We start from the raw sequence: 15,165 nt of genomic DNA on the forward strand, positions 1-15,165 counted from the left end.
GGGGCAGGGACAAGGAAATTTCAAGATGCAAATCTGGGCCATTGTTATTAATGGCCAGAGTCATCGTTCCTGCTTGAGACCCAAGAGAAATGAGACCCTCACCAAAAAGAAAGGCATTGAAAAAAGACCAGTGCAGGAGATAATTTCTACTGGCTTCTCCCTACCAGATTTGTTCACCTCAGCCATTTTTCAAACTCAAATTTTCCAGGGAAAGTAGAATAAAAAAGTAAAATTGTCACATTTCTGTCACCAACAGGGAAAAAGGCCTCTATTCCTCTCCTTCTTGTATCAATATTCAACTCTTACTGCTTTCATCTGCATTTTGACCCTGTGTGTTCCCACAGATAACGCAGTGGCCTAGCTTAACTGCTACCTGTACTAAAAGTAAGTTTAAGCACAAACAATTATTTTGCAATTATAATTTAAAATGAAAGGAAAAAAATGTGCTAGTATATATATATAAATCTTTATTCCAAAGCTCTGACAGCTCCCACTAAATCTTTTAGAGTTTAGATGGGGCACATGAGAATTCGCTTCAAGTAATAAAACACTGCTGTTAGCACACACATCTCAAGAGGAAGGAGCACCTTACCAAATTTAAAATGCAGACAAAGGAGCCCTGCACGAAGATATTTACTTTTTTTTTAACATTTCTATAATTTCAGGGAACCTAAATGCTTCATTTTGTAGTAGCTAAGGAAAAACTATTTACTGGTGCTTTGTTATGTTAATGTGCAGGTTGGGACTGGTTCTCCAGGTTGTATTGTTGAAGTGACTGCATGGATTGCTTGCAAACATTGTATTAAATAACCAGCCACTTAATCATTATTCCTGAGAGAAATCCCTCCATTAAGTTCCACAGAAGGTCTTAAACTTGAATGTTTCAGCAGTGTTGACATTTCTGATTTCTCAATTTATGTATACATTTGTTGACAGACTAATAAAAAACCTACACAGACTAATAAAAATACTGCATACACACACACACACACACGTTTATATACATATAAACAGTAATAAATAACCAATGTTTGTAAGCCAGTCTGCGTTTACAGGATAATCACACTGTAACATAAGTAACAAGCAAATATACTCATGAATTAGCAGTTTAACAAAAAGAGGAAAACTGCTCAGTAAGATTTAAGAAACAGCCTGTGCCTCTGATCCCTGAGCAGCACAGATGAGCACAGGCTTAATTTAGAGTGTGTAAAGCTCTGGCAGGTCCCTTAAAAGCAGTTCACCCATAGGGCCATCTGGCTGATCACTCTCCCAAACCCATCCCAGATATTTCCAAAGCAGCCAAAACCAGGCAAACCACCCAGGAAGGGTGACCTGTACTCACACTGCATTATCCATATGTATGCAAGGGGCATCAACATTCCTCCCGACAGCAGCCCTGAGGGCTGTGGGATCAGGGCCCTTGCTGTCACACCATGGGGACAGTGTCCCTTCGGGTGTAAGATGAGCAGATATCATGGCACACAACACATGAGGCATCACATGCAATTTGACCAGCCCCAGGCCAGCAGTGAAAGTGACAAAAATGCTGCCTCATTTTCCGGTCACATCCCAGGGAACCTCATGAAAGAGGTGACAGAGGGCGAGCCATTTTTACATGTGTTTGTCTGGTGATCCACACCCAGTAGGGTACAGGCGAGTTCCCTGTGCTCCACAGGAGATCTGGATTACATATTTTCGTTAGCAGATGAAGTTTTCTCAGTGATATTTGTCTATATGGGCTCATTTCAAGCGCAAGAGAGACTGTTTTCTCATGTACACCAATCAGTTTATATTTATGCCCTTAGCAGGGGTTGCCTTGCTAAAACTGTCTATATCTTTATCCTGATGAACATATTTGAGGTAAAAATGGCCTCCTGTCTGGGCAGACTCTTTCAGCAGTTCCTGCTGGCTGAAGAAAGCAGATCCTTTAGACTGTACTGCATTCATTTTCTGCCTGACTCCTCTTCGACCTTTTTAGCCAAAGTCATCATTAACTCATTTGCAGCTTTGCAATCAGCTTTACAGTCAGGTCAAGTATTAAATTCATTCCAGTTTCATTTTAGACTTCATGTGGTATGTAACAAGTTATTTTCAAAGTGAATGCAGGATTACATGCAGGGTGACAAACATAATCTTGAATAAATATACATTAAAAACCAAGATTTTGCTGTAGACCACGCTTATTTTCTGCAATATCAAAGTTCTACAAAACTCATTACCCAAAATTGGGACAATATGGTTCACCAGAAAATGAGCTATAGATAATTTTCAAATCACATCACTCCATTACATCAGAGTAAAACAAACACCTGTGAGTCTCACTCCCTTGGTCTGGAGGTTTGCCCCAGAGCTTCAGAGTCCATTGTGCCCAAGGACCAACTAAAAGGCACTATGTGCTCTCTTGGAGCTCAGCCACATTTTGTCAAAACTCCAGGCACATGAAAATAACCAATTTATGCTTGAGGAAAAAAGAAAACTAGCAGGTTTTTTTTTCTGTCAGTCATAATGCAATTGATAACAAGTTTTCCTTTGTTCATTCCCCCACCCCCGTTCATCCCTGGAAAGTACTAACAATTACCACCGAAGAGTTATTTCTGCACAAGCTGTTTTCAAAAAGATTAATGTTTCTCTGTGTGTATGTGTGCGTGTGTGTTTTATTCTTGCTCCAATGAAGAAAAAAAACCCAATTCATAAAAAAATCCCTCAAACTGCTGTTGAAAAGTGCTGAACACCAACACCACCACAGCCATTATTCACCAACCACATCATATTGTTTGACGACTCAAGTTCTTTTCCTAAAGTACTGTTGCCTGATTATAGGGAAACACACCAAACAAAGCACATATGAATGATGTGCTTTTTATGGTGTCTTTCCAAGAACAAAAGTAGCTAATTGTTGACTTTCCTACTGGGAAATGTCTGTTTAATATGCAGATCTCTTAATGACTGCTCTAAAGCAAATTGTCTGTGCTACGGTAATTTAATCATATATATATATACATATATATATATATATATATATAAAAGTTTAGCTCCTACTTGGAATATGCTTTATTGTCTTTCCAGGTAGCACAAATCCATGTGCCCAGTGTTTCACAGCTGCCAGGTGTTTTGTTTATTGCAAATACTATTACTGAAAGCATTTGTAGGGTTTTTATAGTCCCACTTACTTGGTGCTGACTTGCTTTTGCCAACTGCTCGTTGGCTGATTCTACGTTAGAAGAAGAGGTCTCAATGTTGGCTTCAATGCTATCTGTAAATTAAAAGAATAGAAGATAATTACAGGGTGCAAACCAAAACCAAAGGCTTTACAGCAACAGCAATTCAGCAAATTATTCATGGGCATAAAGAGAGGAGCAGCCCCTTGTTTGTGACCTGTAGTTCTGCAGGGAAGTAGGACCAACACCCATTTTGATGAACATCCAACCCATCAGTCAGAGGCAGGATGACTGACAGCTCTCCATGGGTTCTGTGACAGGATGGAGGTTACCTCTCATCCCATTCCCACTGAAATCGACGGGAAGAGTGACAGGGAATTCAACGAAAAGCAGCTCAAGACTGATAAATTTACTAGATTAAATTATAGAAGGGACATGACACCTGAAATTATCTCGTTATTAGAGTTCAGGGATAAGATTCATTCCGGTCCCTGTGGGTTATTGACCATGCCCGGGTATCTGTTCTTGATCAAATCATCTCAGACAATATCACAGAGAACAAATCCATAGTGTGCAATTCCTCCCACTCTCCAGGAGTTGATCAGATTAAACAAACCACAGGCCAAACTCCTGGACCACATTTCCAAGCTGCAGTGGAGCGGCAACTTGGCTCAGATTGAGGCAAATTGATGGAATCTAAAATTAAGCAAGGAAAATCTCACCCTAAATTGGTTTGTCTGGCACTGGGGGAAGCCTGGAGGAACCACAAGGAATCAAAATGAGACTGGAAAAGAAAGATTATCAGCTACACATCAGAACTAGAAGGTCCCCACTTCCACCAAAAACAGGTATTAACTTTGACTCTTGACTATGCTTAGAAAGCAAGACACCTATGGTATAAAACCTGCATTAAAAGGGTTTGTTTTTCCAGCAGAAATCTTGGAAATCTTGACCAGTTTGTCCCCCAAGAGATGTGCAGCCAATAATTTCTGGCCACAGTGGAAGAGGAGGTGCTCTTGGTCTGTTTCCAGGAGCATTTGAACACAAAATATACCACACAATGCATGAACATGATCAGGAGAACTCAACCTCAGGTAGAAATTGGAGAATAATGTTCCAGGGATTTCTCAAATCCTTAATAAAACCAATGGAAATTCTTCAATTAATAGTATTGGGGGTTGGATTAAGACATGCCACAAAAGATTCAAGTAATTTATTCTTTGGTTCTAAAGGAAAGAACAGGAATTAATCTTGCCACTTCTGTGGTGGACAAAGAAATGAGAGTTTGCAGATAATTTGTGGAAAGTGATTGCATTCAGGTTTTGCCATTTTTAAATGGAACTGTGTTAAAGTCTGTTAATGTAATTATGCACTTAAAATAAAATAAATTTTTAAAAAAGCAAAGAAAAGCAAAAAAAAAACCCCCAAAAATCCACAATCAAAGGAGAAGAGCAAAACCCCAAGGGCCTAATCAATGTAACAGAACTTGCTCGTGTATAAAGTTTCTTGGGATCTTAGTGCAGACACCTTTCACTGCTCAACGTCTCTTAAAGGCTGACTGGCCTCAGAAAATTAATCATTTAGGCAGAGAGGAGCTACAGAGGAGAAATGTATTAAATATATCCTTCTAAAACAAGAGTAATCTGTCTGTGCTTCTCCTGGGGAAGAAGGCAATCATAGAAGCTCCTTAATTTAGCTCCCTTAAAAGGCCCTCTGGAGGAACCCAGCGCTTTCCGCTGCCTGCAGGGAGGCCTGAGGAGATTTGCCATCGTTAGATAAAATTAAACACTGTGCACACCCCCTCAGCGCTCCATGGAATGGGAGAACCATACCTTAGGCACTGTTTTTGCAAACAGCATCCAGGTTTTCCCCAGAACAGGCTTTCCCAAGTAAGGATGTGTGCTACCTGTCCTGTATGAGTCGAAGGATGTTACAGAGGGAGGTTGGGCCCTGGTGGAACTGTTTCTGCTCACTCATTCTCCCAGTGGGCGAATACCAGCCTTGGAATAAGTAAACCTCCCATTTAAATTCTATTTTTTGAAGCAACTTGTAATCCTGAGGCACAGGGGAAAAACTAAAACAAACGAAAAAAACCCACCAAACCAGCTCTAAAGCTCTAAAATAATGAGACATTAATATGTAAAGCAATTTAACTAGAGATTTCTGATGATTAACACAGGAAAGCAAGGAGAGGAAAGAGAATTTGGCTCAAATCACAAAAAAAATAAGCAATAAGTCAATATGTTACTAAGTCAATGATGAATATGTCACTGACAGGCATTTCAGTGAATGTTTGCCGAACTAGTGGTGGTTCAGGACTCACCTTGGCCACTTTCAGGCTCCTTGCCAAGGTACCTCGCTTGGGGATAGAGAGATAAGGGTGGTAGCATCCTCAGTAGGCTGAAAAAACCTGCTGGAGGGATCTGCCTTTTCCTTTCCTTTTGGCTTTGTGATGAAGGGACAGTGACTTTGTTCCCAAACAGATGAGATAACCCAGCCCTGGGTCTGGAATTTCTCAAAGAAGCTGAATCCCATAACAACTTTCTGCCCTCAGACTCTGATGACAAATTTATTGTACAACTTGAAAACAAAAATCCTAAGGGGATGAGATCAACATTTTGGTAAACTGAGGGGCAGGCCTGCACCAAAGCACATGTTGTTTGCAACCAAATACATCAGAGAATTAGGAAAATATTTATAATTTTTCATCTAAAACACAATATTGCAATAGGAGTTGTGAAGGTGACAGAGCTAGCCAGGGTTTAGATTCAATTTTTTATGATTTTATGACACATTTATCACACGGAGATGAAAATAATGATGACCCCAAGAGGTAGCTTTCAACTATCCAGCTATTTATCTGGGTCCTGAGATCAAGCCCTTCTAATGACCAACAGGAATCTTATATGGGAAAATACTGGAATGACAGTGGCTGGAGTGGGGGTTCTGCCCTAATCTTTCAAGGAATCACTCACATGACCTGAATTTTTACAGCAGCAACAATGGATTGGTTTCACAAGGCAGAATTTCAGCTAAACCACTTTAAAGACAGGAAAGTGAGCTTGTGAATGAGAATTTTTAAATGCTCCCACTTGGCAGTAACCAAAATGGGCCCCTTCAGGTTTTCATAGTATGGTTTTATTTTTAGCACTTTAATAAGCTTAACCCTCTTTTATCGCTACAACTTCTGGCTAAAAATAATCAATACAGCATACTGAGAAGCACAATAAAAAGAAGAAGGGGGGGAAAAAGGGAGTATTTTGGTAATACATAAAGGTTTCTTTCCTAATTAAAAGCCAAGTTTGGAGGGAAATTGCTTTCAGCGTGAAAATGAATTTTGCCCATTCGAATTTCCATGTACTTGGAAAGTTTTAAGCGAGTGTCATTCCACGAACAAAAGACCCTCAGGCTTAGTGCAGACAGAACTGTGGATGTTAAAGGGAAGGAAAACTATGACAATTCTTCCAGAGCAAAGTTTAAAATGGCTCAGGGTTAGTAATTTGCAAACTTCAATGTAAACATTGAGTTATAAATCCTGCACACGAGAGGATTTATAAAATAATTGTGCTCATATGTTAAACTCAGGCTAAATGGGTCACACTGGCTTAGATTGGTGCAAGAAAATACAATTTTCAGCTCTGTGACTCATCAGGAGCTGTGGTTATTGCTTCCAAAAAAAGGCAGACAGAACCTACCTTCCTATCTGATTGTAGCAGATCTCTAATTCTTCCACACAACAACACATCACAACCCTCAGAGGTAAGGACTGAGGCACTGAACAACCAGTCAGCACCATTTTCCAGGCAGGCCTGGAAAGAGTATTTGAAGAACCCTAAAATGTCATAACCAGCTCTTCCTGTTGGTTTTCTTCAGCCAACAGCCCAACCCCCTTGGTCTGAATGAATAAAAGTGGCTACAGGGCAATGGCTGAACACCAGCATAAATTTACAGCACTTTTTCTCCTGAATGATTTATATTGTCCTTGAAATGAATCTTGGAAATGTCAAGCATCTGCTACATATGGATGTGCTGAAAAATGGTACTGCCCGGCCAGAGGTTTGCCATGCCTGCCAGAATACCTCTCCCAGGGATTTAAAATTCAAACATTGTCCTGTGTGTATCTATTGGAAACAACACATCCTGTCAGAGAATAAGGCACCTCCTATCATCTGCTCGGTGCTAAATGGCAGAGTGCAGAAATATTATCACTGTGGCATTTGCAAAGCAATTTACTGCTCTTTCTTACAGAGACAAGTGGCCTCAAATTCCTGATGTTTGCCACAGGAGAAGAGTCAGCACGTGAAGAGCGTCCTGAGGGTGCCTGTTCTGGACTCAGTGACCACTGCACACTCTCAGTTACCCATCCAAGGTGTCCTTAATTCCCATATGATGCTCTCAGATGGCCTGGGATAATCAATCCAAGGCTCTAGCTTTAAACCCACAAAATTTGCACATGTGAGGATTTTATATCATGGCAACAGACCTGATCAAATTTTTTCCCTATTTCCTTCTTTTTCTGATTAAAAAAAGTTATTTTGACAACAGGGTTTTTTTCATGAAGTAATTTATGGGTGTGTCAGATTTTTTTATTCCCCAAATAATCTCTGAAAGCAATTTACAGAGCAAAACAGCTCAAATTGCTTTGAATGGGAAGTTCCAGATATTTTCCTGTAGCACACCCTTTCCTTCCATAGAATCAGAGAATTGTGGAATGGTTTGGATTGGAAGGGACCTTAAAGGTCGTCTTGTTCCAACCCCCTGCCAAAGGCAGGGACACCTTCCACTATCCCAGGTTGCTCCAAGCCACATCTAACCTGCCCTTGAACACTTCCAGGGATGGGGAGTCCATAACTTCTCTGGGCAACCTTTTCCTTGTGATTTACACTCAGTACATTTTTTTTTTTTAATTCTGTAAGACATCCAAGTTAAAGAAAAATAAAATATGTTTCTTTAAATTTGCAAATAAAAAAAAGAAGTAAAGATCAAAATTTTATTTTTTCTGCAAATACATCTAATACATCTCATGAATTGACACAGTTTGGATAAATCCCTTAATTTCATTTAGCATGCAACATTTTTCAGAAGTCCACTTCTGTCTATAATTAACACAAAACTCACTTCCCATCACACAGCTAAGTTATCAAGTCCTATTGCTGATGAAAGAAGTTTCTGAGTTTGTCACAGGAATAAATAAGTTTGGTAGGGGTGTGGATTCATAGAAATAAATGTATTTTATTTCTGCTTGCTGCCTTGGAAAGATCATATATTTTACCTACCGAGTAAGGTCACTGATATTTACAACTTGCTTGACCTCTTTTGCTTTACATGGCTCTTTTGATTTACTTAAACTTCACCAGTCATGTTTCCCAAACAGTCTGGCAGAGAATTGCACCTCCCAGCAGAAATAAACCACCCACCTGGGCAGCTTCTGCCTTTCTGACATTTACTGCTCAAGTGCAGTGTTATTAGAAACTGCGACTGCGGCAGTTCTAACTAAAAAGCCCAAAAACTGCTCTGGATAAATTGATGTGAGAAGAATCCTACGGGTGGCAATAAACCTTGTGGAAGGAAGAGCCTTGCTTCTTGTACAAAATTAGCTGGCTCATTAACTGTAATTATACCAGCCCAATCACATTATGAGGGTCAAACACAGAAACAAACACAGCAGACAAATCTTTAGGCGTTAGTAAATTTGCAAGTGTGGAGTCGCCCATTATTCTTCTCCTTGTAAGCCAGCATGTGCTGTCTTACCAGCACTGCCAGCATGAGAGCTAAATGTGAGAGTCCTCATGCAAAGGATGACACAAATAATCACATTCACAGAGAGCAGAAAGAGGAGAGAAACACAAAAGTTCATGCAGTTTTTGTGCTGCTTGTTATCTCAAGTAAAATGAGTCGGTCAGAGATCACAGTAGTCCACACCTGGCTCCAACAACTCTGTCGTAGCAGAGGTCACCAAGCAGTGCCTCATATGACACTGAGCACCTTACAGGCTGCCCAGCCCTGTCCAGAGAGCTGTTCAGTGGACGCCACCACTGCTGCAGTCCAGATAAACAGGGAAAGCAGAGCAGTATAAAACACAACATAGAATCACAGGCTAGTTTGGCTTAGAAGATACCTTAAAGATCATCTCATTCTAACCCTCTGCCATGGGACACCTTCCACTAGACCAGGTTGATCAGAGACCCATCCAACCTGGCCTTGGACACTTCCAGGGGTGGGGCAGCCACAGATTCTCTGGGAAACCTGTGCCAGTGACCCAATGACCATGATTTTCAAATTGTTGCCTACAAGGCAATTAAGAATAATAATACCATACAATTTCAGCAGCTGGGGTGGTTTGCAATAAAGCTTTGTTAGACTTAGGAGAAACACAACTGATGACAAGGCATATACTGAAGGTGAACAAAGAAATGGGAAGTTTCTTGGGAAGTTATAGGGAGTTTTAGGATAGAATTGGGTTGTGAGCTGTAAAACCTGCTTGCAGAGGCACATGGCAGCACAAAGGAGCACATGGTGGCACACAGAAGCTTGTCTCCACCGGACCCTGCGGGGAGGAGGTGTCACAGGGCAGAGCCCTACGGAGAGGAGTCTGCCGGGAGCTGACGGGCGGGTGAACAGCAAGTGATCATCCCAAAAAAGGACATTGAGAAAGTGTGTTGCTGATGTGGCAACACGGGATAGGTCACGCCATATAAAGAAATACCGTGCCTTAGGAAAGTGTATAAAACCAACTGACTCCTTTGAATAAAGGATTCAGATTCCCTGCCGGTCTGTGTCTGTCATTCAGTTGCTGATAGGAAGCGAATGGGAAGTGGAATACATTGTACATGACTCAGAAACACCCCAGTGTACCCTTCGTGCATGGGCTGTGCTCTGTACTGACACATCATTCTGGGTCGTATCAAGTCGCTGAAAGCAACACAGCCAGGAGAAGATTTTCCAACCCATCAGGAACCAATAAGAACATAAATGTACACGCTCCCATAACAGCCTCCTCTGAGAATCACTTAGGAATCTTAAGCAAATGAGAGACTTTGCAGGCGACATTCAACTGATTGGAGATGTTAAAGCTGTTACATTCAGGTGTTAGGGGACTGTTCTCAAGATGTGCTCATTTTCTGCAGATGTCCCAAGCTGAGACATATAACTCGGGAGGGTTTAGTTAAGGCTCCAGTTGAATGATTTCCCAGCTCAGTTTGCAGTCTGACAGCAGACTCCTGGCTGTGCCATCCAGGCAGTCAGACTGGAGGAGGATGTGCTGATGGGCCCTCTTGACGGCCTTCAGGTCAGAAAGGCAACAAAGTGGACTTGATTTCACAGGAAAAAACCAAAAAAATATTAAAAAAAAACCCCCAAAAACAAAACTGAAAAAACCTCCCCATATCCCAGAGCTTCCAAAATAAGCAACCTATTTGCATTCATGCAAGTATCTTTTCCTTTGAAGGAAGTTTATTGCTATTGTTACCATCACTAGGCAATAAGTGACAGTGTGGCACATCAGTGAATGGCAGCATTGCTCAAGGACTGAATACATTGGCCCATCAAGAAGTTCCTCCTGACTGAAGGAAAGCAGCAGCTGCCATGTCTTGACTTCTTTTTTCAGGTCTGTGGGCTCCAGCCTGACAGATACCAGGAAGAAATGTTTGTTAAGTGAGGAAACATCAACTTTAGATCACATAAAGAATTTTTTTCACCCAGTTATTTTTAGATATAAAAAGTCCAGACTTCAAGAATCAAGTGAAGTGAAAGCTAAGTAGCACCAAGATCTAAGTCTGGATGAGTATTGGTCTAAAAAGAAAGTCTGAGGAAGTCTTAAGCTTGACACAGTAGGACATTGATCTGTTCTGAGGAGGCCACCAAGTTAATTAGAGGGATGGAGCACCCCTCCCTAAGAGGAAAGGCTGAGACAATTGGGACTGGAAAAGAGAAGGGTTTGTGGTGATCTAAATGCAGCCTTCAAGTACCTGAAAGGAGCCTGCAAGAAAGATGGAGAGACTATTTACAAGAGCCTGGAGTGACAGGACAAGGGGGGATGGATTAAAACTAGACTAGAGTAGGTTTAGTAGGAAGAAATTCTTTCCTGTTAGGATGGTGAGACCCTTGCACAGGTTGCCCAGAGAAGCTGTGGCTTTCCCATCCCTGGAAGTGTCCAAGACCAGGTTGGACAGCGCTTGGAGCAATCTGGTCTATTGAAAGGTGTCCCTGCCCACGGCAGAGGGTTGGAACTGGTTGATCTTTAAGGTCCTTTCCAACTCAAATTGTCCTATGATTCCATGATTCTTTCAGCCAGTGAGATTTGCGCAAAGATAGATTTGTCTACATTTATTCTGGACAAACAGGTAGAGAACTGGTAAATTCCTTCCTGTGTTTCTGTTCTTGAAATGTTAAAATACGTGGCCACTATGTGAACTTGGGATCTTTTCCCAGTTTAGGGAGTTGGGGAGGTTACAGATACAAAAAACTTGTTTCCAAAACTGCTCAAAAGAGTCAGAAATGTGACACTTTTAAAATTGTAAAATGTTTTCAGAACAATGTGGATCTTTCCTTGTAGCTTTGAGAAATGCGATTGAGCTGTAAACAGTGATAGAAGTGATGAAAGTTGAAATCGAGCAGTTTAGATCAGGAATGTAGATTTTGGATGTTATTCTGGCATAACTACTAAGGTTACATACACAGGTAGGATGGAAAAAGAGCTCTTCTAAAACACAGGACAGTATTTCCTTTAGCCTCGGGCAAAAAAAATAAGCACTCATTCCTATTCAGGTCAATTTTGTTCTTGGTTACAAGACAAACAGAAGCCTAGAAAAGTGGACAAATGTGCACTTGCTTTCATCAGGTTTCAATACAAATATTTGCATTTGTGTTGTTGACACTTTCTTCAGAGGAACTGAGGATTTAAGGATTCTCTTCTCCCTAACACCAGTCACAAAACTGATTCCATGGAAGTTTGCCTACATTTCCCAGTACGACCAAAGTACAAGCTCGCACATCAAAACAGAGATGTTCAGCGTGAAACACTGGGAATGTTTCAGGCTGTTGGGGAACTTACATTTCAGCTGAGTGGACATCTATGAGTATGGAAAGGAGGGACTGTTGCAGCTGCAATCACCTCCAACATAATTTTCTTCTCACAGTGCCAAGCCTTTAATCCTTGAATGCTTTGGCTGCAGAATCCTTCTGCTACCATGACAGTAAAGTTTAGTGGAGATGAACCTCTTCTGGCCATCTGGAGATCTTGCCATTTGTCCATCAGATCCCCAAAGTTGTCCTCAATGCATGCCAGGAATAGTTATGGAATAGTTATGCCCTGCTGTGTTGTCCTTCCAACTGATGCTGAGGTGGTTGAAATCCCCTGTGAGGACCAGAACCTGCAAAGGTGAGGCTGTTCCTGTCTGTCTGTAAAGGGCCTCATCCACTTTGCCTGTCCTCTTTTTAATCCTGACCCATAAAATTTGCACCAGCTTCTCATCCATCTCCAGGCAGCATGCCATGCACTCCAGCTGCTCTCTCACATAAAGGGCAACTCTTCCTCCTCATTTTCCTATCCTATCCTTCCTAAAGAGCCTGTATTCCTCCAAGGCAACACTTCATCACGAGAGCCAACCCACCACATCTCCATGATCCCAACAATATTGTAGCTCTGCAACTTCACACAGATCTCTAACTCCTCAGGTTTATTCCCTGTACTTTGTGCATTTAGCACCACAGAATCTTCAGTTCCTGCAGAGGATTTGGGATATTTGTCCATGATGGTGGTGCCTGGTAGGCAACTTCCCTGCTCACTTCCAGGTCTGAAGGTGATCCTGCCCACACCCCATTTTGATGATTTTGGGAACCTTTCCTGCCACATCACCCCGTGTCCTTTTCTCAGCAATCCTGTCCTCTGCTGCCAGGCAGGGACTGCTGGTCACACCCTCCCTCCCCCACCATTACTAAAGTCCTCCTTATGTGGTGGATCCCATCTCTCCCAAGCAGCTGCAAATCTGCAGACAGGGTTCCATTGAACCCAAACCATGTCACCAACACCAGTTCTAGAGCCAATTATTGCTTTGTCCCACTAGTGTCCTCCTCCTTGCTCTCTTTCCCCTCACGAGCAGCCTATGTGATGAAGCTGCACTGGGATGCTTTTGCCAGGAGCTCCTGCAGGATTGTTTTGGGGAGACTGCTGATTCCCAGCTAACCCAGGCCATTGGTTTGTTTTGGTTTCAGAGGCTTGGGCTCACTGATACGGTAATGCATAATTAAATATTTGTACCAAAAAGATGCCAGGACCAGGAACTTGGGCACAGAGTTTGTTTGCAGAAGATATAAAATAATAGAGATATCCTCTCCCAAGTCTGCATTTTATTTCTTTCCTGCATGACAGAAATTGCTCTCTCCCCTAGGGAGCATTATCAAGGTGTTCCTTAAGGAACTGGCCCACATGCCAGAAAAAACTCCTTTTAGGTTTTTGCAAGAAGCACGGGTTACTCTGCCTGTGCCATGCACAGGCCAGACAAACTCTCCCCACAATTCTCCCCAGCTCAGGTGAACCAGAGAGGGGATTTCTCTGGGAGCATTTTGCTGAGGGGCTCATCTCATATTCCCTGGTTTGTGTCTTCCCTGCGTTTCCTAAACAAGCGCACACAGAGCTTTCATTCCATGCATGTCAGAGGAACAGACTTAAAAAAAAAATAAAACAAGTGCCAAGAGAGCTGTCTCTTGTCATCATGAAATTATCACTGTGGGGGTTTCAACATCCCTTGCCTCCTGATTCTTCACCTCACTTACTTTTGTGTAATATGAATGTCAGAAGATAAACAGTGGGACCCTTCAGCAATTGGTTGGGAAGATACCTTGATTGGCTGTCAGGATTAAAAGATAGTCAAAAAAATCTGTTAAAAATCTGCTGGAGTCTAAGAGGAAGAAGAAGAAGAACAAAAAAACCCCACAAAAACCTTATGCTGGCTCAAAAACAAAATGTCCTACTTAGTCTAACAGCTTCTCACAGGGAAGTTAATACTGGGATGGCTTCTGTGCATGGGTAACATCTTAAAATAATAAATATTGCCTTAAGAAAAGGAGTTGTGAGGATCTTGAAGCTAGTTGATGTATGTTGTCATGTCCCTCAAGGCATTAGCATCTGATGTGCTTTTAGAGATGAATCAGGCTCCAAAGTTATCCATGTACAAAAATAAGCTTTCAAACCAGCATTAAGGGAAAAAGAAAAAATAAAAAAAAAGGAAAAGAAGTAGCAAAAAAGAAGAAAATGTACAAAAAACTTATTTTAAATATAATTTAGATTTTTTCCTGCCCCTGTGAACCCGAGTGGTGTTTCTCAGAGGGGTGTAGTTCTTGTAAGTGTATCTTATGCTAATGGAAATTTGCAAAGGTATGAACTTGGCAAAGAAATCCAGAATGATTAATAAGCAGAAGAGGAGAGTTTCTGCTTTAAAGGTCTGCATATGGCTTGCTCCTGCTCCCAGGAGCACCAGTGAGAACTCCAGCTGAGACTTGAGGTGAGAAATAGCCCCACAAACCTTGCTCCTCTGGAGTTTAGGTCCCTCAACGAGCCTTTAGGACTATTAGCTCTCAAATTTGGAAGTAGGCTGTTTCAGAAGTACCACATATTATTATTGTGCATACACAAAATTAGAGACAGAAAAAAAGTCCGATTTTTCTTCATCAGAAAAGAGCAGTGACAAAGACAAAGGTCAGAGGGAGCTGATCTAAAGTGTTTTATTTCTCTTTTCACAAAAAGTGGTGGCTCTCAGTGATGGGGTGCTTCTAAAGATAGGACTAGGGGTCACTCTCATTTCTTTTCCCAGTTTCCTCCATCCAGTTTTTTCCTAGTCATTGGTAGCTGGAGAACAGGAGGAGATCAACTAATAGGCAGAAACTTCAGACTGTATATGAGCACATCTTGATGTCAGGCTTCTGTAAATTTAATTAGACACACCCTGCTATGTGGGATGAAAATTCTATTTGGAAACAAAAAGCTGCTTAATTTTCTCTAGTTTCATCA

At 41.5% G+C, this 15,165-nt stretch overlaps 1 protein-coding gene across 11 annotated transcripts in view; it reads right to left on the reverse strand.

The window, feature by feature from the left end:
- TSNARE1 (t-SNARE domain containing 1) overlaps nt 1-15,165 on the reverse strand; it is a 462,499-nt gene that overhangs the window by 171,569 nt on the left and 275,765 nt on the right. For all 11 annotated transcript variants that reach the window (XM_042036010.1, XM_042036008.1, XM_042036001.1 and 8 more), the window contains one exon: nt 3,171-3,253. In XM_042036010.1, coding sequence (XP_041891944.1) covers nt 3,171-3,253 — 83 coding nt within the window. The remainder of the gene's footprint in view (nt 1-3,170; nt 3,254-15,165) is intronic.

Source organism: Corvus kubaryi, unplaced genomic scaffold (assembly GCF_017639235.1).
Source record: "Corvus kubaryi isolate FWS band 111438036 unplaced genomic scaffold, C.kubaryi_AGA036_p1.0 37385, whole genome shotgun sequence".
In the NCBI taxonomy this organism is placed as follows: Eukaryota; Metazoa; Chordata; class Aves; order Passeriformes; family Corvidae; genus Corvus; species Corvus kubaryi.